This window comes from Lithobates pipiens, unplaced genomic scaffold, assembly GCF_037356315.1.
Source record: "Lithobates pipiens isolate NorthernLeopardFrog02 unplaced genomic scaffold, aLitPip1_a1.2 Scaffold_18, whole genome shotgun sequence".
Classification (NCBI taxonomy): Eukaryota; Metazoa; Chordata; class Amphibia; order Anura; family Ranidae; genus Lithobates; species Lithobates pipiens.
The window spans coordinates 497,786,623-497,812,348 of NW_027507758.1; the positions used below are offsets into that span (position 1 = coordinate 497,786,623).

The window sequence follows — 25,726 nt, forward strand, 5'->3', positions numbered from 1 at the left end:
CACAGGTCCTTGGCCTTATCCTCAAGGTTTCGATGAAAAATTTAAAACTTAAACATATGTACATACGTTTTAAACCTTCATCTAATCCATTCACTGTTTAACCCTTTAAACAGTAGGCACTGCTGTGTCACAGAATTCACTTACCTGAGCCCTGGAACTTGACCCAGCGGGGACGTGCTGTCTCTCTGCCCGGGGTTCTCGGCTCTTGATTGGATAGATTGATAGCAGCGCAGCCATTGGCTCCCACTGCTGTCAATCAAATCTAATGATGCAGGCGCCGGGGGGCGGGGTCAAGTCATACATTGCTATGGACGCCGAATGCTGTACTTGGGAGCGCCCGCAAGGTAACCTCCTCAGGAGAGCACTTCTTCCAGGGGGTTATCTGATATGGGGAGGAACCGCGTGGGGGGCCCCAAACACGAGGTTCAGAGCCACTCTGTGCAAAATGAGTTGCACAGTGGAGATAAGTATGATATGTTTATTAAAAAAAAAAAAACAACCCGTACGATCACTTTAAAAGGCTAGGAGGCAGTCAGCACAAAGCTTATATCGATATTACAATGCTTTTGTTATAAAAATGAAAAGGTTTATGCTCTGACCATAGACTTCTTTTAATTCACTCAATTGAAAGTTATTTGGCACATTTTTTTTTTGTCATGGAGTTATTATTCAGCACTTGTTGCTTCTGATTGCAGAAAAATATGATAATGATATAGTTTTTGCCATCATGATAGGATACTAAAATTGAGCCTACAGTCCTTTATGTTTTCCTATTGCATGCAATTACATACAAACACATGACATCAGACTTCCATGACAGGGACTGAGTACAGAGAATAATTACAAAGCAGTTCAATTTTGCTATTAACAGTAAGGTGGCAATGTATCACATGGCATTACCTGAATGGTAATACTATAACCGTTTTAATAAATGTCCTACAATGGTACAACTAACTAGTATGAGCACTAAACATTTTAAAGTTGTTGCTCAAATGGTCTTATACTGGGAATATACTAATTGATTTTCAAAAGGGAGTATTCATACAAATGAAAATTCTTTGTACATTTGATGACTGAATGAATGTTGTTCAAAACCTTTAATTGCTTTTAACATTACATTTTATAATGAATGTAATTCTGGAACAAAAACCACATACGATGTTAGAAATGCATTTGTTTGAGAAACATTTCTATCCCACTCCTTCAAATTGTTCCATCACTGTGGTTGAACAAGAAGGTTGATTTAACCCCTCTAACAATTAGAAAAATGAATGAATGTCGTTGAAAGGAAATTTTTTGAATGGCAAGCTATACCTGTATGGCCAGCATTAGCTAATGGTGAGCACCCATAGGGGTTATTTTCATAGCTTGGACATTATCAGTAGATAATATAAAGCCTCAGCCCACCCAACAATTATGGTATATTTCAGTTTTGAATGGGTGTTGGTGGATAGATGCCAAAAAATCGTTTTCTTACCTTTGTTAGTGAATGATGAGCGGATTTTGTCATCCTGCCTTCTGGTCTCTGCATCATTTCTGTCACCTTAGAGACACATTTTATTATCAAAATGTTGTACAAACAGTGTTGGTACATCAAATACGCATAAACATTGAGCTAATGTAAACAGGGGCCTTACATAAAAACATACTACAAAAATGTTACTATATACATTTTATATTAGACATTTTTACAGTAGTTAAAGGGGAATAAATATTGCCTTCCACTGTTCTTCTATTTCCATTCAGTTAATAAATCAGCGTGTAAATACATGTATTTTCACTTTTTACAAGCGATCCCATGACTGCAAATCTCCGGTGAGTGTGTCTGTTGTCCGTTACTGGTGGGTGTGAACTCTTCCAGGCCCAACAATGCCTAATGCCCCATACACACGATTGGACATTCCGACAACAAAATCCATGGATTTTTTCTGATGGATGTTGGCTCAAACTTGTCTTGCATACACAGCGTCACACAAAGTCGGTCGGAAATTGTGAACGTCAAGAACGCGGTGACGTACAACACGTACGACGAGCCGATAAAAATGTAGTTTAATAGCCAGTGCGGCTCTTCTGCTTGATTCTGAGCATGCGTGGAACTTTGTGTGTCGCAATTGCGTACAATCGGAATTTCTGACGACGGATTCTGTTGTCTAAAAATTTAAGATCCAGAGCTCAAATTTTGTGTGATGGAAATTCCAATGGGAAATATCTGATGGAGCCTACACACGGTTGGAATTTCCTATAAAAAGCTCCCATTGAACATTTTCCGTCGGAAAATCCGAGAGTGTGTACGGGGCATTAGAGTTGTAGATGTCAGTGGGATGATGTTACAGCTCTAAGGATTCAGTGCAGCTGTGAGCCTTGCTCGGACAGATCCAAATGCTGTAGCTTTGTGACTGCTTGAAAAAGAAAGTATTTTTCTATAACACATTTTCAAATAACAGAAACACACACATTTTATGAGAACACATGTCTGAAGTCTCCTAGAGGAATAGGCCTGATATTGCAGGTATATTCAAATCTGGTCAACAATGATAGCCAAGGTAAACTTCCCTATATGCACAAATGAAAACAATAATTTAACATATCAGTTTCAACTGAAAACTGGAATGAATGAATGTATCAATAACCTACACAAATGCAAGGGATCAATTACAATCAAAGAGACACTAATAATCAAGTTATTTACAAGATGGAATTATACACCTATAAAACTTGATGCTATTTTTCCCTCAAACATGTTTCAGAGGCTGCATCTCAGCAGGTTCATTCACACATATCTTCTGGGAATGTGGGAAAGTTTCACAAATATGGAAGCAATTGGAAAGCTTTGCATCCAAAATCTCTGACAATGTTATAAAATTCTCATTCCACAACTGCCTTTTATTTTCCCCAATCACAGGGCTACCCATTCATAACTTGAGACTGATCCACACATTATGTGTGGCAATACATTGGTTGATTGCATACCACTGGAAATCCTCATCAGTACCTCTAGCCCAATTGAAATTATGTATAAACAATGACAGAACAACGTATACCCAAAAAGCCCAAAATTTGAGTTTTAAGGTGCGGAAAAATCAACCAAAAAAAAAAAAAAAAGAGGCATTTCCCTATCGCAACACCTGAGGTAATTCCACAGGTGCTGCAATAGGGCAATGCCTCTTTTTCCTCTTTTCTTGGCACACACGTTCCCCATAAAACCTCTTGATGGGTCCAGGGGATCATTTGGAACCAAGACCATTTTGAAAGGCTGAGCGTGTATCCATCAGATAATCTCAATGTGATGTTCATAATGTAAATGTATTATTAGGTACCAATACTGGTTTTAGTGGCAATTATTAAATAGCAAGGTTCTACAAAAGCTCCAGAAGAAGCCACGTTTGTGGTGAAACATGTAGAGGCAATCACACTTTTGTACCTTGACTATTGGGGTCCATTATGGCCTAAATTTTATAATCTTTATACAATATTTTCTTGCAAATTTTGCTTTTGGTTGATTTTTCCACACCTTGAAACTCCAATTTTGTGCTTTTTGGGTATACATTGTTCTTTCATATGTAAAGGAAGTGGTGCATTTATTAGAGTCTCCCAGCTCCAATAATAATATGATAAATTTCTATACGTATAAACAATATTAACCTCATGGAAAAATATTTCACACCCTACACAAAACAAATCACTTATATGATACAAAAATGGGTTCCTTGGTTCACTCATTCTAAACATTTCTTAAACCCCAGAATAGTAATACTTTTTATCACAGATTATTGAGAAACTTAAAGCGGTTGTATAGCCGCTGAAGTTTTTTTTTTCCTGACCTGCAAAGGAAAAGGCATAATGAGCTAGTATGCACCGCACAGGGCCGCTGATAGAAATCATGGGGCCCCGTACAGCTTACCTGATGGGGCCCCCTTCAGCTCCACCCCTGGTCCCTCCTTCAGCCCCACCTCGGACTCCACCCCTGGCCCCTCCCCAGACCCCGCCTTGAAACGGTCTCTGCAGCACATTACGTCATTGGCAGCATGCGTGACACTGTCTCTGCAGGCAGCACATGTGCATGTGCTACCTGCAGACAGTGGCACCCTTGCCGCCAAAGCCATATTGTGCTGCAGACAGTGCCACCCATGACACTAATGCCATAACGCATGTGCTGCCTGACGAAAGTGTCACCCATGCCGCCAATGCCATATTGTGCTGCAGACAGTGCCACCCATGCTGCCAATAATGCCATTGGCGGCATGGGGGGCACTGTCTCTGCAGGCAGCACATGTGTTATGGCATTAGCATCAAGGGTGGCACTGCCTGCAGCACATTATGGCATTGGCGGCATGGGTGGCACTGTCTGCAAGCATAATGCATGTACTACCTGCAGACAGTTCCACCCATGCCGCCAATGCCATAATGTATAGATGCTGCTGCAGTAGTAATGGATCTTGAATCCTCCCCCCCCAGCAAGCACATACCTGTGTTAGCCGAGCCCCAGGAGTCACTTCCTCCCTGATCCTGCTGCTGCCTGGACTGAAGTGCGAGTGCCCACAAACTATTCCGGTCAGATGCCTTTTTTTTCTTCTCCCGCCGGCACCGCCACTCGCTTCACTGCTTCTTCTCTCAGGCCAAGTGAGGAACAGAGCAGAGGGGGAGGAATCACTCCGTGGCGCCAGGAAAGGCACTATAGAGGACGCGGGCACGGAAGAGACATTCTGACATTCTTCCGCACCCGATATAGGAGAAATAGTCCCTTCCCCTGCCGCCACCTACATAAACACGTTGAGCTATTGGAATAAAAAAAATTTCAAAATTTGGTGGGGTGGGGTAGGGGCGGTTTGTTGTTGGTTGGAACAACGTTTGGTCATGGTGGCTGGAGGATTTTTTTTTTACATTAGTTCTCTGTTCAGGTTGCCCGGGCCCCCCTGCTGGTGGGGCCTGGTACAACAGGGTCAGCTGTACTGGCCTATCAGCGGCCCTGGCACCGCATACTAGCTCATTATGAAATACTTACCTTAGAACAAGGTCCCGACATCTGGCCCGATCCACGCCGAGGGAGATGACATGTTCCCTCTGCGTTTCTTCCGGGTATCACAGCTCCGGCGCTGTGAGTGGCCGGAGCCACAATATCGCCACTCGCGCGCGGGAGATTACTTTCCAGCAGGGTCCGGCGTCTGCCGGACTTTCAGCCGAGAATCCCCTGTGCGCATGCACCGCTGCAGTCAGTGGCGCATTGGGAGGGGAAAATCTCCTAAACTGTACAGGTTTAGGAGATATTTTTTTTACCTACAGGTAAGCCTTATTATAGGCTTTCCTGTAGGTAAAAGTCATTTCTATGACTATACAACCACTGTTGATTGTATTCAAAGATACTTCTGTTAGCATATTGCAGATGAATGAAACAAAGTATATACAAAAGTAACAATGTTGCGCTGTATCTCTGTATTTCGCATCAAAACAGTGTTGCTAAACAGAAGGTCTTTTATGACAACAGCAGCTGCCAGAGCTGCTGTATTTACACAACTTCAGGCTTTTATTTTAAGAGCCAGGAATTGTTAGCAAGTGGAAGGGTGGACGCAGCAGTAGGACAGAAAGACTACATGTCCTATGTACTTTGATAACGTTTTTTTCTGTCCCTAACTAAAGTATTTCAATTTTATGAACAAGCATTTAAAGTGGTTGTAAACCCTTACAAACCACTTTGACCTACAGGTAAGCCTAGATTAAGGTTTACCTGTTGGTCCAAGAAAAATCTCCTAAACCTACACAGTTTAGGAGATATTTGCCGAAAGACAGGCACCGCTGTCTACGGCGCATGCGCCATAGACAGCGGCGCGCAGGCGCACTGAGCGCGCCGCTGTCAACGGTGATATGCCGCGAGTGGCGGCTCCCGTGTGCATGTGTGGGAGTGACGTCATCACGGCTTCGCCGAATGACAGCGGCGGAGCAGCGAGACCCACCGAGAAGATGGAGGCTCCGGACTACAGGGGACAGTGCTGACTTCGCTGGCTCCTGTGTCTGGTAAGTGACACATAATGGACTACTATGCGATGCATAGTAGTCCATTATGCTTTACCTTTGCAGGGTATGAGAGAATAAGTAAACTCATCAGGGTTTACTTCCTCTTTAAAGCAATTGAAAACAACCACTCAATAGTCTCTGTAGCTATAGGCCTTTTGGAGCAATTCATCTTTAAAGCCCTATTCTGGAATATTAAAAAAAGAACTGTTGCAGTGAAAGGGTTATAAATGCTCATTAAGTTTAGGGATAGAGGAATAAGTTCAAATACTTACCTTATTCCCCTCTCTGGCAGGCTTCTACCACACTGTGCAACTGGACCTCTGAAGTGACTAGTCCTCTTTGGTCACACTCTGAAGTCATCAAGTACAATGCAGGGCCAGCAGTTTTTTATATCAACGTTTGCCATTTTTTTTCAAAAAAATTTAATTATCGATGCTCCCCGCTAAAACCACTGCCCATGGAAGGGAGTTCCACATCCTTACCGCTCTTACAGTAAAGAACCCTAAGGTTAAACTGCTTTTCTTCTAATTTAATGAATGTCCATCTATGAGCGTCTCCCCAGGAATTTCTCTCCCCTCTACGATCTTTTTTCCCCTTCTTTACTTCCCTCTCTCACCTTACCAGTGGCGTCACTAGGGTTGGCGTCACCTGGTGCGGAAAAGATTGGTGTTACCCCCCCTCCACCAACTATTGTCCCCCTCAGTACAGACCCCCCCACTAAGTACAGACCCCCTCCCTCAGTACAGACACCCCCATCAGTGTAGAATCCCCACTCTTAGCGCAGACACCCCCCTTTTAGCGCAGAATCCCCCATCAGTATAGAATCCCCCCTTAGTGCAGGTCCCCCCATCATTATAGAATCCCCCTTAGTGCAGGCCCCCCCATCATTATAGAATCCCCCTTAGTACAACCCCCCCAATCAGTATAGAATCCCCCTTAGTGCAGACCCCCACAGTATAGACACCCCCCTTAGTGCAGACCAACAATCAGTATAAACACCCCCTTAAAACAGACCCCCATCAGTATAGACACCCCCTTAATACAAACCCCCATCAGTATAGACACCCCCCTTATTGCAAACCCCTGAGGTATAGACACCCCCATTTAGTGCAGAACCCCCATCAGTATAGAATCTCCCTTAGTGCAGACCCCCCAACAGTATAAACACCCCCTAATACAGACCCACCCATCAGTATAGACACCCCCATTTAGTGCAGACCCCCCCCCATCAATATAGAATCCCCCCTTAGTGCAGACCCCCATCAGTATAAACACCCCCTTAATACAAGCCCCCCCCCATCAGTATAGACACCCCCTTAGTGCAAACACCTGCAGTATAGACACCCTCATTTAGTGCAGACCCCCCATCAGTATAGAATCCCCCCTTAGTGCAGACCCCCCATCAGTATAACCCCCCCCTTAATACAGACCCCCATCAGTATAAACACCCCCCCTTAATACAGACCATCCATCAGTATAGACACCCCCTTAGTGCAAACCCCTGCAGTATAGACACCCCCCCATTTAGTGCAGACCCCCGCAGTATAGACACCCCCCATTTAGTGCAGACCTCTGCAGTATAGACAAGACGCCCCCTTAGTGCAGACCCCCACAGTATAGACAAGACACCCCCCTTAGTGCAGACCCCCACAGTATAGACACCCCCTTAGTGCAGACAAGACACCCCCCTTAGTGCAGACCTCTGCAGTATAGACAAGACACCCCCTTAGAGCAGACCCCCCCATCAGCATAGGCACCCCCTTCCCTCCCATATCGCCCCCCCACACGTCCATCTACTTATAATAAACTAGTGTACCGTACAGACCTCAGAACAGCGCGGCCACGTACATACACACACAGCAGTGTTTGTCCGTCGGGCTCCTCTTCCTCACTGGATGTAAATAGAGAGGAGGAGGAGGCGGCTTCAGTCTGCTCCACTGGGGACACAGCGAGGTGCAGATCATCAGGGCAGCGTTAGTGGTGCCGCAATCCACGGGTGTCACCCCTCTGGCGGGTGTCCCCCGGGTGCGGCCCGTACTCCCCGCTCCCACCTAGCAACGCTATTGGCCCTTACTTGGGTCACTTCCCCCCCTTTATATGATTTAGTCTCCGACTTTTATTTTCTAATTATTTCTCCATATAGTTCTATTGTGAACAACAAGGCTCTCCAGCAAGAAATACTCCTCGCAACAGACGAAACTTGTCAATCCTTACATACAATATATTGTTTGTTAGTAGGAGTCAAGCCATGGGCGATAGCCATCAGGCTGACTCATTGCCTACGTTTAGTAGCGGTTGTCACAAAGTTTTAACTTTTATGTTGTTCCTTGTGATATTTGTGAAATTGACAATAAACACAATTTTCAACCCTAATTTTAGTGAATGGCCGTGTGTCTTATTAAATTCCCTTACGCGGAAAAGTTTTATCCCTATTGTGGGGTCACCAGTATGTGTCATGGTTATGCAGTGATCTTCCTGTGTTTGCTTACCTTCCCCCATGTCTTCAGACTAAGAAGCCAGCCACTTCCACCTGGCGGTTTTTATAACCTCTCCTCTAAGCATGACTCCACCCCAGGCCCTATCAGGGATCCCTATATTAACCTGTGCACTGTAGGCCTCAGTGCTGATCAACCATTGTGTATTCCTTTGTGTGTTAGCTTCCTGTTTCCTGCCGTGTGCTCTGCTTCTGTTTTCCGTTACCGACTTTGGCGTGTCTTGACTATACTTGTTTGCCTGTGATCCTGACCTTTTGGCGTGTACCCGACTATTCTTGTCTGCTTGTGGCCCCGACCTTGGCTTTGTCCCTCATCCCTATCCTCCTGTTGCCTACTGTAGGTGTGAGCTGGGGGACCCTGGGGGTCGCGACCTGGAGCCAGTTGCAGCCAAGTCCATCCTCACCACTGGAGGCTCTGGTGAACACCTGCTGGCTCTTAGACTCCGCGCCCCGGGGAATCTTACGCTCTAACCCCAGTGGGATCTGTCCCCCGTCTGCAGCAGTCAGCCGTAGGGTCCACAACCTTGCGGTGCACTCCTGATCCTTCGATGTGCACCTGTCACCTCGCCTCAAGGTGACCTGACAGTATGGTATTTGTATATTGAAATCATATCCCCTCTCAAGCGTCTCTTCTCCAGAGAGAATAAGTTCAGTGCTCGCAACCTTCCTTCATAACTAATATCCTGCAGACCCTTTATTAGCTTTGTTGCCCTTCTCTGTACTCGCTCCATTTCCAGTACATTCTTCCTGAGGACAGGTGCCCAGAACTGGACAGCATACTCTAGGTGCAGCCGGACCAGAGTCTTATTATCATTTTATCTCTGGAGTTAATCCCCTTTTTAATGCATGGCAATATTCTGTTTGCTTTGTTAGCAGCAGCTTGGCATTGCATAGCCTATCATCTACTAGGACCCCCAGGTCCCTTTCCATCCTAGATTCCCCAAGAGCTTCTCCCCCTAATGAGTAGATTGCATTCATATTTTTGCCACCCAAATGCATTATTTTACATTTTTTCCACATTAAACCTCATTTGCCATGCAGTTGCCCACCCCATTAATTTGTTCAGATATTTTTGCAAGGTTTCCACATCCTGCAGAGAGGTTATTGCCCTGCTTAGCTTAGTATCGTTCGCAAATAGAGATTGAACTGTTTACCCCATCCTCTAGGTCAGAGCTCATAAAAATCCGGCCCTCCAACTGATGTGGAACTACACTTCCCACATGTCATTGTAAAACTCTGCCATTCACAGACATGACTAGGCATGATAGGAACTGTAGTTCCTAAACAACTGGAGGGCCATAGTTTGGAAACCCCCTGCTCTAGGTCGTTTATGAATAAATTAAATAGGACTGGTCCCAGGACAGAACCCTGGGGGACCCCACTTTCCACCCCTGCCCATTCAAAGTACTCCCTATTTATCATCACCCTCTGAACTCACCCCTGTAGCCAGTTTTCAATCCATGTACTCACCCTCTGGTCCATGCCAAGTGACATTACTTTGTACAGTAAATGTTTATGAGGAACTGTATCAAATGCTTTTGTAAAATCCAGAAACACCATGTCTACGGGCCTTCCTTTATCTTGAGGGCAGCTCACCTCCTCATAGAAGGTTAATAGATTGGTTTGGCGAGAACGATTCTTCATGAATCCATGCTGATTACTGCTAATGATACTGTTCTCATTACTAAAATTTTGTATATAGTCCCTTATCATCCCCTCCAAGAGCTTGCATACAATTGACTGGTCTGTAATTCCCAGGGTTATATCTCTGCCCTTTTTTTAATAGAATGGTTGTCACTGCACACCAGAGGAGCTGCTGTGTGTGTGTGTGTGTGTGTGTGTGTGTGTGTGTGTGTGTGTGTGTGTGTATATATGTGTGTATACACACACACACACACACACACATACATATATACACACAGTGCCTCCTTGAAAATGTCCACATTTTGTCATGTTACAACCAAAAGCATATATGTATTTTATTTGATAGACCAACACAAAGTGGCACATATTTGTGAAGTGGAAGGAAAATGATAAATGGTTTTTAACTTTTTTTACAAATAAATATGTGAAAAGTGGGGCATGCATTTGTATTCAAAGGAAAGTGAAGTAGATGTGGCGCTGTTCTGATTATTCGTGCAACTTGCAAATTACAATGTGACAGGTGATATGTTTAATAAATAAAAGTTATAAAAATTATAAGAATTATATGGCTCAACTGAGAAAGTGACGTAACCCTAATCAAAGTGTACAATAATCGACCAATATTAATAAGTTCATACTAACCATACACAAGTGCTCAAAACACAATCATTATGCTATATGCAGTTAATAATATTGTAGGCAATCATCTGCCTTAAAAGTAGAAAAGTGAGAATAGTGAAAATATATAAATAAGTATATGAGTTTAAAAGATAATAATCAATCTCCAAAAAAATATATAAAATATTAAGAAATTGCAGAATGATAAGTGTGCCCAAATAAAATAAATCAAACCACGATAAAAAATGAAAAAACTGCAGTCCAGTTATTCCATGCTAAAGTTCAAAAATTGGTGTTCAATCAAGTGCTCTTGTGCCAGTGAGAAATAACGCTGATCTAGTTCACTTTTCAAAAGGTGATACCAGCATACGTGTCTTATCCGTGCTCCTATTGTGGCTGCACTCACCAGAATTTTCTCCTCCTCCTGGGGTGTAAGACATTCACAGTATTTGCCACCGTGTAGCACTCTAAAGGCTAGCCGGTCCACGATAGTCTGACAGTACTCCCATCATATACCATATGCCATGTAAAGGAGAGAGGGATCCCCAATAGTGTAATACTATTCCAAACTTTTTATTTCATTAAAATGTGGAAAGGTACTCACATACTCATGTACAATACAAAACAGTAAAACATAATGCTGACACCAGCGCCGACGTCCGGAAGTGATGCAAGAACGAATGCTGACTACACCCTATGCGTTTTGTTACTCTAACGTCATCTGGAGTGTACATCCATGCTTGCCTCACCTCCTTTATATAGTGCAGCATGACCAACGTGATTGTTGCGACCATTTTTGGTGGGATATATGCGACCAAAGCCCGCATATGCCCGTTCCATATAGATGTACAGCGGCCATTTTTCATAAGATTATTGAGACCGTAGTCCATTGGGGTATATTTAGAGATCGCTCTCCGCGCCACCACGATTGGTAATATTTTAGAGACCGAAGGCCAAAGACACCGCAATGTATTACCTGAATATATTTGTTTAATATAAAAGAAAAATAAATAAATAATATATATATATATATATATATATATATATATATATATATATATATATATATATATATATATAGCCCCCTCTGGGGATTAGAGCCAATGTGACATCCTTGAGACAATCCCCCCTTTGCTCCTACAATATCGCACCCCTTATTGCCTACAATATTATTAACTGCATATAGCATAATGATTGTGTTTTGAGCACTTGTGTATGGTTCGTATGAATTTATTAATATTGGTGGATTATTGTACACTTTCATTAGGGTTACATCACTTTCTCAATTGAGCCATATAATTATTATATTTTTTATAATTTTTATTTACTAATATAACATATCACATGTCACATTGTAATTTGCAAGTTACATGAATCAACAGAACAGCCCCACATCTACTTCACTTTCCTTCCAATTATTTACTCCACTCAGATGGTAGTAATTTGTAGGGGCAGCAGTTCTCTTTATTCTATTTACTGAATTTTTCCCACTGGTACTTACTCCCTGCGCGGAATCATCCATACCTAGTGCATTTGTATTCAGCCCACCTGAGTCAATACTTTGTAGAGCGACCTTTCACTGCAATTACAGCTACAAGTCTTTTTGGAGATGTCTCTACCAGCTTTGCACATCTATTGAGTAACATTTTTGCCTATTCCTCTTTGTAAAAATAGCTCAAGCTCTGCCAGCTTGGATGGAGAGCGTCTGAACAGCATATCTCAAGACTTGCCACAGATTCTCAATTGGAGTTAGGTCTGGACATTGACTGGGCCAGTCTAACATGAATATGCTTTGATCCAAACCATTCCATTGTAGGTCTAGCGGTATGTTTAGGATTGTTGTCCTGCTGGAAGGTAAACCTCCACCCCAGTCTCAAGTATTTTGCAGACTTTACCAGGTTTTCTTCTAATGCCACGTACACAAGACAAGACTTTCCAGCAGACTAGGTCCGACGATCTTCCCGACGGACTTTCCGAATGAACGGACTTGGCCACACACAAGCACACCAAAGTCCGATGGATTTGAACATGATGACGTACGACTGGACTAGAATAAGGAAGTTCATAGCCACAGGTACTGGGTCCGTCGGAAAAATTTTAAACATGCTCTATTTCTAAAGTCCGTCAGATTTTTGGACAGCAAAGGTCTGATGGAGCCCACACACGATCGAATCGTCTGACGGATTCGTTCTGTCTGACCATTGCTGTCGAAAAGTCCAGTCGTGTGTACGCTGCATAAGATTGCACTGTATTTGGCTTCATCCAACTTCCTGTCAACTCTGACCAGCTTCCCTATCCCTGCTGAAGAACAGCATCCTCACAAAATGATGCTGCTACCACCATGTTTCACGATGGGGATGGTGTGCGTCAAAAAGTTCAATTTTGGTCTCATCTGACCAGAGCACCTTCTTTCACATGTTTGCTGTGTCCCCCACATGGGTTCTCACAAACAGGAGTTCTTATGACTTTCTTTCAATAATGGCTTTCTTCTTGCCACTCTTCCATAAAGGCCAGATATGTGTAGTGCAAGACTAATAGTTGTGCTGTGGACAGATTCTCCCATCTTAGCTGTGGATCTCTGCAGCTCCTCCAGAGTTACCATAACTTACCTCTTGGCTGCTTTTCTGATTAATTTTCTCCTTGCCCGGCCTGTCAGTTTAGGTGGACGGCCATGTCTTGGTAGGTTTGCAGTTGTAACATACTCTTTCCAATTTTGGATAACAGTACTCCGTGAGGTGTTCAAAACTTGTCTTTTTTTTTTTATAACCTAACTGTTATTTAAACTTTTCACCAAAGTGTTATCCCTGGCCTGTCTGGTGTGTTCCTTGGCCATTATGATACTGTTTGCTCACTAAGGTTCTCTAACAAACCTCTGAGTGCTTCGCAGAACAGCTGTATTTATACTGAGATTAAATTACACACAGGTGGACTCTATTTGCTAATTACCGTATATACTCGAGTATAGGCCGACCCGAATATAAGCCGAGGCCCCCAATTTACCCCCAAAAAAACTGGCAAACTTATTGACTCGTGTATAAGCCGAGGGTGAGACATGCCTGTCCATCCCTGTGTGTGTGTCCGTCCATCCCTGTGTGTCCGTCCATCCCTGTGTGTCCGTCCATCCCTGTGTGTCCGTCCGTCCATCCCTGTGTGTGTGTGTGTCCATCCATCCATCCATCCCTGTGTGTGTGTGTGTCCATCCATCCATCCATCCCTGTGTGTGTGTGTCTCCATCCATCCATCCATCCCTGTGTGTGTGTGTCTCCATCCATCCATCCCTGTGTGTGTGTGTCTCCATCCATCCATCCCTGTGTGTGTGTGTCCGTGTGTGTGTGTGTGTGTGTGTGTGTGTGTGTGTGTGTGTGTGTGTGTGTGTGTGTGTGTCCAGCCTACCTGTGTCCCGAGCCTGTGTCCCTTGCCTCCGTCCCGTGCCTTGCCTCCTTGCCTCCGTCCCGTGCCTTGCCTCCGTCCCGTGTCGTGCCGTGCCGTGCCTTGCCTTGCCTCCGTCCCGTGCCTTGCCAGGATCGCCGCTCTTCGTCGGCGCCTCGGCGGCCATTGTAAAATTCAAAAGCCGCGCCTCCGCCTTCGCCTGTGATAGGCGGAACACTGAATTTCCCAGCAGCCTGTGTTCCGCCTATCACGGACATCGTCTCATCCTCGTACTACGGACGAGGATGAGACGATGTCCGTGATAGGCGGAACACAGGCTGCTGGGAAATTCAGTGTTCCGCCTATCACAGGCGAAGGCGGAGCCGGAGGCGCGGCTTTTGAATTATAGAATGGCCGCTGTCTGTCTGCTCGACATGCTGATCGAGCAGGCAGACAGCGATGACTCGAGTATAAGCCGAGGGGGGCACTTTCAGCCTCAAAAAAGAGGCTGAAAATCTCGGCTTATACTCGAGTATATACGGTAAGTGATTTCTGAAGGCAATTGGTTCCACTAGATTTTAGTTAGGTGAATCAGAGTTAAAGGGGCTGAATGCAAATGCAAGCCACACTTTTCACATATTAATTTATAAAACATTTTGAAAAGCATTTATCAATTTTTTCCACTTCACAATTATGTGCCACTTTGTGTTGGTCTATCACATAAAATCCCAATAAAATAAAATTTATGTTTTTGGTTGTAACATGACAAAATGTGGAAAATGTCAAGGCACTGTGTGTACATACATACATTATATATATATATATATATATATATATATATATATATATATATATATACACACACACACACACACACACACACACACACACACACACATATATACACACACACATACACACATGTTTATTTATTTTTTTTCCATATAAGTGATCACACAAGCTGTCAGCAGGAGGCAGAGAAACATCATTAAACTGATCTTTCCAGAGAATGGTTGTGCAGGGGGTGTGCCAGTAGAAGTATGACCAGTGGAGTACAGGCAAGCTGTGCTTCCAAATAGACCCTGGTGTGGTCAATATGAAATATGAAAGCAAGGAGACTGGCAGGATCACCATGGAATTCACACAGGGGATGCCATGCAAAGAAAACAGGATACTTTTCATACAACTAATAAAAAGTCCAAGCTCTTTGTTGTAAAGACCAGTTACAGGCCGGGGTGGTTGTCATTTGTTTGTACTGTTGGTTAATTAGTGAGGTGGGGCGCACTGGGATACCTTCTCTGCCATTGTGCTATTGCTGGGTGTCCAGTGCATCCCTATGCCTTTTATGGCCTTCCAGGCATACCTGCCCCCAATCTGTCCATTATTATATACTGTATGCGCTCCAACATTGGAGACTCTCAAAACTTAGACAGTTAGGACTGCAGTACACTTGGGGGGGGGGGGGGGAATGTGAAATGGCCCTGTAGCTTATACATTTATTTGCAAATGTGTGCAAAACTAAACTAAACCCCCTTGGTTTTAACTTAACCAGTTTGACAGGACAATGTAGTTTGATGCAGACTGGCTGGTAAGTGAGCTTGGATTTTTTGTTACCTTTTGACCTGGGTCATCCATCCATGTGCTCCTTGCTGCAAAAGCCAGTTACAGGCTGGGGTGGTTGCCATTTGTTTTTTGTTTTTTTCAAGTACATGATAACACAGACACATATCAGAAATAGGATTTTTGAGATAAATCACTTTAAGTGGACAATAATCACAGCCTTGTATCCTCTTTACTGGGGTCTGCCAACTTCTGAAAGCTTTCAGCTGCTCTGTTGTGCCAGTCATGGAAAACGTGGCAATCATTCTCTGTGCTCTAGTGTCACTGCCACAAAGCAATTATGGTCCTTTATTAATGGATTACTTATTATTGGAAAGTTGGCAAGTAGAAGTTCCTAGGTCTTGATTTTCCTTAGAGCCGGTTCACACAGCGGGCGATGCGAGGCGACACGACTCGCCTCGCCTCGCTCTCGCAAGTCGCCCCCGTTCTGTACAATGGAACCGTTCTGAGAGGAGCGACTCGAGTCGCTCCGACTCAGAAAAAAGGTTCCTGTACTACTTTTGGGCGACCTCGGGGCGACTTGCATTGACTTCTATACAGAAATCATTTGCAAGTCGCCGCTGAGGACGCGGCGAGGCAAGTCGGAGTCGCCTCGCCTCGCCTGCTGTGTGAACCGGCCCTTAGGAAAGTGGAGTGACCATTTCCTCACTTCACCTGCTTGGATTTATAGTTCATTTGCTGTGCTTTCGGTTTCTGTAAAAATTATGATTCATGTTCTGTGCTTACGGCTGCTTTGTTAATTATTTCATGCATCTCACCATTGAACAATAACAATGATTTCAGTGAGGCCTGTGCTGTATTTCCTGGTGTCGTTACGATTCTGGTCATGCACAGGTTACACGGGATTTCTCAGGTGGGTTCCTTAACAATCATACATGCAATGTTGGACAAGATTCTCCCTTTCATTGTCTGAATCTGTACAGAACCAACAAATGTGGAGGAAAGTATTACAAAGTAGAAATGTTAAAATAACATTTAAAGTGTATGCACTGACATTTTTGGGGGGCTAGAGATGGCTAGGGACATAAAGCTAATGTAGTGTCTCCATGTTAATGGTTGGTCACCCCCTCACACAACCACCCCTTTTTTCCTACTGTCATGAGTGTTTTTTTTTTTTCATTAAATGATTAAATAATCGTGCCTGCACAACGTGGGATATTCTTCTTTTCTTTTTTTTTATACTAAACTTTAGCTTTCATTTGTATTGGCCACAGATTAAAACCACATACTTTTCAGACTAAACATCTGAATGTACAAAATAACAGTACTAAGTGGCACTTCACCAACTTTACCATAAGCCAACTCTTAAAAATGATGAAGTCAACTTAACCCTTAGCTCTGAAACCTGAAGAACTGAAACTGTTACCATTGCAGCATCAGAAGAGACAGGAAGAGGACAGGGCATACCTGCAGTGAAGATTTCTCCAGGTTCCAGCTGCTTGTACAACACAAGATATACCTCATTATAGGTAAGTGATGTGACTAAAGCTGTAGGGATTTTTTTTAAGCTAAAATTCAGTTTTAAAGTTTCAACCCAGTCAAAGAATGAATTAATGTGTGCTCTGTTTAATGTAAATGGTATAAAGAGGGAATAAGCATAAATGCTGTACCACCAGGGCTTTTTTTTTTCAGCTTGAATGTGAAGGAACTGGGTTCTGCCACCTCTGGTGCAGGCCCTGCGCTTGCCGCTCACTACTGTCACTTCTAATTACAGAAGTCCGGCTTCGCTGTTTAGAAGTGACAGTGCTCCTCTCCAGGCAGCTGCACTGAATCCTCCTTGCCCTGCACATGCCTATGAGAGCAGAAGAGGGGGCGAGGGATGTATAAAGCTGCGCTAGTCCAGGGGCAGCAGCACCTGAATGCACTTAGTGCTTAAGTGTGTTTAGACACTATAAGGCATGCCGATGCCACAAGGAGATTGGGGGAAGGGGATTTGTGTTGGAAGGGGGAATTTGGGGGGCGGCAGGGGTAAGTATTGTTCTAGGAGGGGAAGTTTGGGGGGTTGCTAAGAGTGCTAAATCTTTGGGGGGGGCGTAGTTTGGCACGTTCACCCTGGGATCTAGATGACATTGCCCCAGCACTGCTGAAAGCTGTGCCCGTCACACAGCCTGCACTCTCTGCTCTGCTACTAAGGCAAGCTGTAGCAGCTTGTCAGGGTTTCTCCCGCACAAAACGGGCTGATGCGCAGGTGCGCGTACGCGATGTGCGCGACCGCGACGTTCACGGTGTCCACGTGCGCGTCGTGCGCGTTAGCGCGGTTTGGCGCCAGTGGGCCTATTTAAAGAAGGCTGCTGCATCTACTCGATGCTGTTTGTCTGCAGCTCTGTACCCAAACTACTTGCTATCTGCCTGCTGTTGTGATATCTGATCCGGCTACCGTCTGACCTCGCTGACCTCTCCTGCTCTGACCCCGGCCTGCCTGACCTTGCTTTGGACTGTACCTTTGTTGCCGAACCTCTGCCTGCCTGCATTTCTCTTCTGCCTGCTGTACTTACCTGCCTGCTTATCCATTGTGACCCGGCCCGCCTGACTATTCTTCTGCTGTTCAAGTGTGCTGCACCCAGTCCTTGCTGCCACTGCCTTGCCTGCTGATCGCTGCCTGCCTGTCTACCAACTTCTCTGCAGTTCCAGCATCCAGAAGAACCAGCCGCTGCTTCCAGTCAGACACTCCTACCCCGCTGCGCTCACGGGGCCACCGTCTCCATTCCAGTGGTCCCTGAACCAGAGCTGTAAGAGAAGTCTTCTTCCATCAAGTCGGGCTCATCACCAGGAAACCTAAAAAAGCTATCCTATATCAGATACGGTCAAGGGAAATTTTTGCGGTGGGAGGGGAGCTCTGTACTGGGGAGGAGGATGATTTGGGGGAAATGGAGAGGTACATTTTTGTTGTAAACTGCCCAGTGGCACTCCTGAACCCTGCACTCTATATGCACGGCACTCCTGAACTGTGCACTCGAAATTGACAAACAGTATATCATGCCCTCCTGAACTCTGTACGCAGGACACTCCTGAACTTTACACACTGAACATAGTGCACACCTGGACCCTGCACTTTGTACATAGCGCGCTCCTTATCTTTGCACTCAGTACGCAAGGCACTCCTGAAATCTGCATTCTCTATGAAAGGCATTCCTGAACTCTTCACTCTGTACATAGCACACATCTGAACCCTGCACTCTGTACGTAGCGTACTCCTGAACTCTGTACGCAGGGCACTTCTAAACTCTGCACATAGCACACTACTAAACTCTGCACTCTCCTGGTATTTCATCATTCAATTGGCTGTAATGTTATGACAAGATTAATGTCATAATATCTGTTTTAAAAGTATGATAATAAATGCTAGCTTAACAGGTTACCTGTTCTATCCATATTTCTTACTCAATAATAATGACATCTGCAGAACACCCTATCATTTCAATTAAAAATAAGTTACTCTGGTAAGGTAAGTGATGAAAGTGAGGATATGCAGATGTAAATCAGATAATGCACCTCAGCAGCACTTCATGAGAGAGAAGCTTACTCTAATAAAACAAAGGAGAAAGGAAGGGCCAGCTTGGAACACATGTGACATCCACTCTGGGTACCTGCATTTCATACTGGCCCCGACATTGCGGCTTCACTTTCTGGACTGGTAATACACAGCTCTCCACAGTTGTTTGGCATGCCACCATCTGCAGCTGTCACAATCCCCAGGGGGCATCCCGCAGGATGCTACATTACTTATGATGAGCTTTTATACCACATACCTCTTGTAATTGTTTTTAACAATTTTTGGCCATTAAACGTTTTTAATACTGCACTGAGAAGCGCCTTCCTTTCTGCTTTCTACAATGTAGTAGTGTTGACTACTACAATGCTAGCTGTGATCTTCTGGGTCCTGTGCCAAGCAGCTTCCCAACTGTACAATGACTACAGGAATTTACTCAGTGTAGCTACCATTCACAGAATGTCTTGTATTATTTTCAGTGAATACAAGGCCTTCTATGATTGGAGGGGGTGGAGAGGAGGGGAAGTGACATTATGATCTGTACTTCTCCCAATCAGAGAATGCTTTGTATTAATTGAAAATAATGAAAGGCATTTTATGAACGGAAGCAGGTCCCAGAATATTGCGGTGATCACTGTAGTAGTGATTGTCAGCTTCCAAAGTGGTCCTTCAAAGTATCAGATATAAATTTTTTAACAATGTAACTATGCAATAAGGATCATATGCGGACTTTATCCTTAAAAAAAAGATATAGCTCCACTTCTCTTTAAAACTCCCATTCCTTAAGGATATAACTGAGAAGTCTCCAGTCAGTTCATTTATTTAAAGTATAATTATGTCCATTTTTGGAGTGAGGGAGGATTAGCACCTCTGTTCGATTTACAGTTATGTTTTTCTCCCTGATTTGGAGATTTGCTTTTACTTTTTGTTCTAGCAACTATTGTCACTGAGACAAAAAATGTAAAGGGACATCTAAAATGTATTGTTGTCGCTGAAAAAAGGAGTAAAGGGAAATTTTCTTATGATGATACCTGCAAATGTGACAACAGTCAAAGGTATAAATTCATCTCACTTCCTGATGCATGTCCAGGACAAGAAGTGACAGAGGTACTAACCCTTCCTCCATTATTCAAAACTAGTAAAAACATTTTAGCTGGACATGCACCCTGAGCCATGTAATGAACAGGAAGATCTGGTATCCTGCCATTTACAAAAGGAGATTTTGGTCAACATTAAAATGCTGCCTGTGCCATAAATTGCATAAAACAACAAGAGAGAAAACTGGTTAGTTGAGTTTAATCCTCTGTATGATCAAGTCACAGTATATAATCTATCACTCTCATAAGGGCTCTGCCTTTTACACATGATACCAATAGTCTACTGATCTCAGTGGCCTTAGATTTATTAAAAGCAATAGGAGAATTTTAGAAGCCCAAGAAAGCATTAATCTGTCTAGCTGACACAGCTATAAGTCAAAGCTTGATTGACGCTTATGAGCAGGTGTATTAGATGTCAGTGAGTAAAGCACTATTAGCAAGCTCTCTTTCCAGATTAGTTACCTCTTACAGGAGGTTTCTCTTCTTCAAAGTCACTGGAGGGTATATCTGCACATTGGCGTTATTAATCTCAGCTTAGCTTTGCTCTGAAGCAGTTTCCATAAAAATGGGAACAAAGCCAGACAGAAGAGATTTTTACTGATTATAGTTTCCAGGTGCATGTGCCTTGCATATAAGGTACACTGGTGTCCTATGGGGAACGCTGGTGTCGTTTAATAAGGAACACTGGAGTCGTATAATGCCGCGTACACACGTAGCCAACTATCCGACGGACTTAGACTGTCCGTCAGACTTTCCGAACAGGCTACTTGCCCACACACGGCACTTTTTCAGCGGACTAATACAGCGTACTAAGTCCGCCGTACTATCCGCCCTACTTTTGAAATGAACGGATGAACGGACTCGCCCACACCGCTCATTTCGAGCGTGTCTCCAGGTAGGCGGGGCCCGTGAAGGAGACGCCGCTGGCCCCGCCACCTGGTATGGACTTAAGGGGGAACCCCAACGCCGGAAAAAAAAAAAAAAAAAAAAAAATCGGCGTGGGGGGTCCCCCCCAAGTCCACAACAGACCCTTGTCCGAGCACGCTACCCGGCCGGCCAGGAAAGGAGGGGCGAGCAAGCGCCCCCCCCCCTCCTGAGCCGTACCAGGCCACGTGCCCTCAACATGGGGGGTGCCTTGGGGAAGGAGGGGGCGCGCGGCCCCCCCACCCCAAAGCACCTTGTCCCCATGTTGATGAGGACAAGGGCCTCTTCCCGACAACCCTGGCCGTTGGTTGTCGGGGTCTGCGGGCGAGGGGCTTATCGGAATCCGGGAGCCCCTTTAATAAGGGGGCCCCCGGATACCGCCCCCCCCACCCTATGTGAATGAGTATGGGGTACAATGTACCCCTACCCATTCACCTGTAAAATAAAGTACAAAAAAAAAAAAACACAACACACAAGATAAAATAATTTATTGCACAGCTCGGGGGGTCTTCTCGCCGGACTCCTCCGCTATCTTCTTGTGGCTCTTTTGCTAGCGGAGGAGCCCGGCATTCTTCTTTGTCGCCGCGGTCTCTTCTTCCAACTTCGGGGGTCTTGTCCCCCTCTTCGGTTCTTCTGCCGGGCCACTGCGCCTTCTTATAGCTCTTTTACAGGCGGTGTCCCGGTCTTCTGTCGCCGCCGCCGCAGCCTTCCGTTCTTCTTCTTCTCCTTCTCCTGGAGATGTTGATTCGATGCTCTCTCCGGCCGCAATGCCAGGGATGCGCTGCGCGGGGACTTATATAGGGACAAGGGGCGGTGTCATCGGTTGATGTCACATGGCGACAGTCCCACCATCCTCCGGGACTGTGACATTGTAAGGGGGCGGGGTCACCATGTGACATCAACCCATGTGACATCAACCGATGACACCGCCCCTTGTCCCTATATAAGTCCCCGCGCAGTGCGTCCCTGGCATTGCGGCTGGAGAGAACTTCGAGTCAACATCTCCAGGAGAAGAAGGCGAAGAAGAAGAAGGAGAAGAAGAAGAACGGAAGGCGGCGGCGGTGACAGAAGACCGGGCCACCGCCTGTAAAAGAGCTATAAGAAGGCGCGGTGGCCCGGCAGAAGAACCGAAGAGGGGGACAAGACCCCCGAAGTCGGAAGAAGAGGCCGCGGCGACGAAGAAGAATGCCGGGCTCCTCCGCTAGCAAAAGAGCCACAAGAAGATAGCAGAGGAGTCCGGCGAGAAGACCCCCGAAGACGGAAGACCCCGGAGCTGTGCAATAAATTATTTTATCTTGTGTGTTATGTTTTTTTTTGTACTTTATTTTACAGGTGAATGGGTAGGGGTACATTGTACCCCATACTCCTTCACATGGGGGGGGCCGGTATCCTGGGGCCCCCTTATTAAAGGGGGCTCCCGGATTCCGATAAGCCCCTCGCCCGCAGACCCCGACAACCAACGGCCAGGGTTGTCGGGAAGAGGCCCTTGTCCTCATCAACATGGGGACAAGGTGCTTTGGGGTGGGGGGGCCGCGCGACCTCCCCTTCCCCAAGGCACCCCCCATGTTGAGGGCACGCGGCCTGGTACGGCTCAGGAGGGGTGGGGCGCTCACTCGCCCCTCCTTTCCTGGCCGGCCGGGAAGCTTGGACAAGGGTCTGTTGTGGACTTGGGGGGGACCCCCACGCCGATTTTTTTTCGGCGTTGGGGTTCCCCTTTAAGTTCATACCAGGTAGGCGGGGCCAGCGGCGTCTCCCTCGCGGGCCCCGCCTACCTGGAGACCCGCTCAAAATGAGCGGACTTTTCTCCGGGCGGGAAAAGTCCATTCATTTCAAAAGTACGGCGGACTGGCACACACACGGCCGGATTGTCCGCCGAAATGCGAGTCCGGCGGGAAGATTGGAGTGCAAAACTACTTTCTCGGTTTGCCGGACTTTTCCACCCGCTTGTTTGATCGTGTGTACGTGGCATAAGGAACACTGGTGTCGTATAAGGAACACTGGAACACTGGTGTCGTATAAGGAACATTTATGTCATACGAGAAACACTGGTGTCAAACAATGCAGATACATTCAAGACTTCCCTCATTTAACCCTGCTGCTATAGAGAAGGTTGCTAAACTTTTTTCAAATTCTCACCTGACCACCTACCTCCAGGACCCTATTCCCTTGCAAATACTATGCTCACTCTCTGGCTTTATCCCACACACTCTAACTGGCATCTTTGATCCCTTCCTCTCTTCTGGATCTATTCCTCAATTCTCTAAAACATGCACTAGTCAGCCCCATGCCTAAAAATCTCTTGCTGGATCCCACCAATCTTACCAACCATGACCCATTTCCTTGCTCCCCTTTACCTCCAAACTCCTTAAACGCCTGGTCTGCAACTGCCTGAGCTACCACCTCACTGAGAATAAGCTGCTTGATCCCCTTCAGTATGGCTATTGCCTGCAACACTCCACAGAAACTGCTCTCCTAAAACTTACAAATGATTTACTAACAGCTAACAACAATAGTCCCTAGGGATGGTCCCGACGCTCGAGTCGAGTTTAACAAGGGAGTCCCCCGATTCCAGCCCCCCCCCCCATGTGAATGGGTATCGGGTGCACTGTCCCCCTATCCATTCACCAATTCCTTTATTAAAAAATAAAAAAAGCGTCCCGCAGTGTCTGCCCGACAGACCAGAAAAATAGAAGAAAAAAAAAACAGAAAATGCTCCACCTCGATGGGAGGCCTCCCAGGGACAGCTGTCTCTTCACTTTGAAAGCTATTTAATAGGCAAGGGCGGATCTACCTGGTTACGTCACCGGATGGTCCTGCCCTTGCCTATATAACAGCTGTCAAAGCAAAGAGACACCAGTTGCCAGGAGGCCTCCCATTGAGGCATAGCTTTCTCATTTTTTTATATTTTTCAGCTCCATCAGGCGGGGTGATTGACAGTGCATTTACATAGCAGGACGCACAAAAACTCTTGTGGTTTTTATTTTTATTACACTTTTTTGGTGAATGAGTAGGGGTACAATGTACCCAATACCCGGTCACATGGGGGGGCATGATCTGGGGGCCCCCCCTTCTTAAAGGGGGCTTCCATATTCTGATGAGCCCCCCACCCGCAGACCCCGAAAACCCCCAGCCAGGGTTGTCGGGAAGAGGCCCTTATCCCCATCAACATTGGGACAAGGTGGTTTGAGGGGCACCCCAAAGCACCCTTCCCATGTTGAGGGCAAGCGGCCTGGTATGGTTCAGGGGGGAGGATGCCCGATCCCCGCCCCTTTCCTGGCCTGCCAGGCTACTTGTTCGGATAAGGGTTTGGTATGGATTTTTGGGGGGACCCCACACCAATTTTGTTTTGGCATTTTTTTTATCTATATTGCTGGGACCTGGCAAAGGAATATTTCATTTTTATGGTTATACTTTAAGCATCATTAAAATCACTGCTCCTTTAAAAATGATTATTTTAAAAACTTTTTCTTGCATTGATACATGTTCCCCAGGGCAGTACCCAGGTCCCCATACACTTTTAATGGCAATAACTTGCATATAAGCCTTTAAAAAGAGGACTTTTGATTTTGCATGTTCGTGTCCCATATACTTTACTAGGGTTTGCATGTTCGCTAGAGTTTTTTGTTTGAGGTGTTCTGGTGCGAACCGAACTGGGGGGGGGGGGGGGGGGGTTGGCCCATCGTGAATGGTCACTATTCTGTACTTCACTCTTGGAACTTTCTGCTGCCTTTGATACAGTTGACTGCCCCCTCAAAAAAACTCCACTCCTTTGGTCTCTATGGCTATATTCTTCATTGGTTCTCATCTTACCTATCACACTGCAATGTCATTGTCACTTACAATTCTACCTCCTCCTCTTCTGTTCCTTATTTCATTAGGGATCCCCACTAATTTACCACCAGACATATCAACCTGGATGTCACACCACTTCCTCAAACTCAGTCTATCCAAAACTGAGCTCATTTAATGTCTTCCCCCATGCGCCCCTTCTCCTGACTTCTCTGTCATGCATGCCAGGGTTCTTGGTGTAAACCTGGACTCTGAACTCTACTTTTGGCCCCACATCTACTCACTGTCCAAATCTTGCCACCTTTTTAACCAATAACACCACAAAGCTTCTGATTCACTCTCTGGTTATCTCTCACTTCAACTACTGCAACTCCCTCCTCATTGGATTACCTTTTCATAGGCTATCCCCCTTTCAATCCCCCCAGTCAGTAGCATACCAATGGGGGAGGGGATCGGCACCCTCCTTGGTGAGTGAAGCGTCGACAGTGGAGCGGCCTTAGGCAGCGCAGTGGTGCTGTGACAGGGCAGGGAGAAGCGAGCTCGGAAAGGAGAGCTGTGACAGGGTGCGGGGGTGCCCAGGCCAGGTGCAGACCATACCTGGGTGACACCCAGGGCCGGCTGTCAAATTGATGTGCTGCCCACAGCAGAGTGGAGCAGGAGAATGAAAACACT

The 25,726-nt window shown here is 45.5% G+C and overlaps 1 protein-coding gene across 5 annotated transcripts in view; it reads right to left on the minus strand.

Moving 5' to 3' along the window:
* Nucleotides 1-25,726, minus strand: part of KY (kyphoscoliosis peptidase) — a 105,157-nt gene that overhangs the window by 44,517 nt on the left and 34,914 nt on the right. For all 5 annotated transcript variants that reach the window (XM_077488646.1, XM_077488643.1, XM_077488642.1 and 2 more), the window contains one exon: nucleotides 1,478-1,543. In XM_077488646.1, coding sequence (XP_077344772.1) covers nucleotides 1,478-1,543 — 66 coding nt within the window. The remainder of the gene's footprint in view (nucleotides 1-1,477; nucleotides 1,544-25,726) is intronic.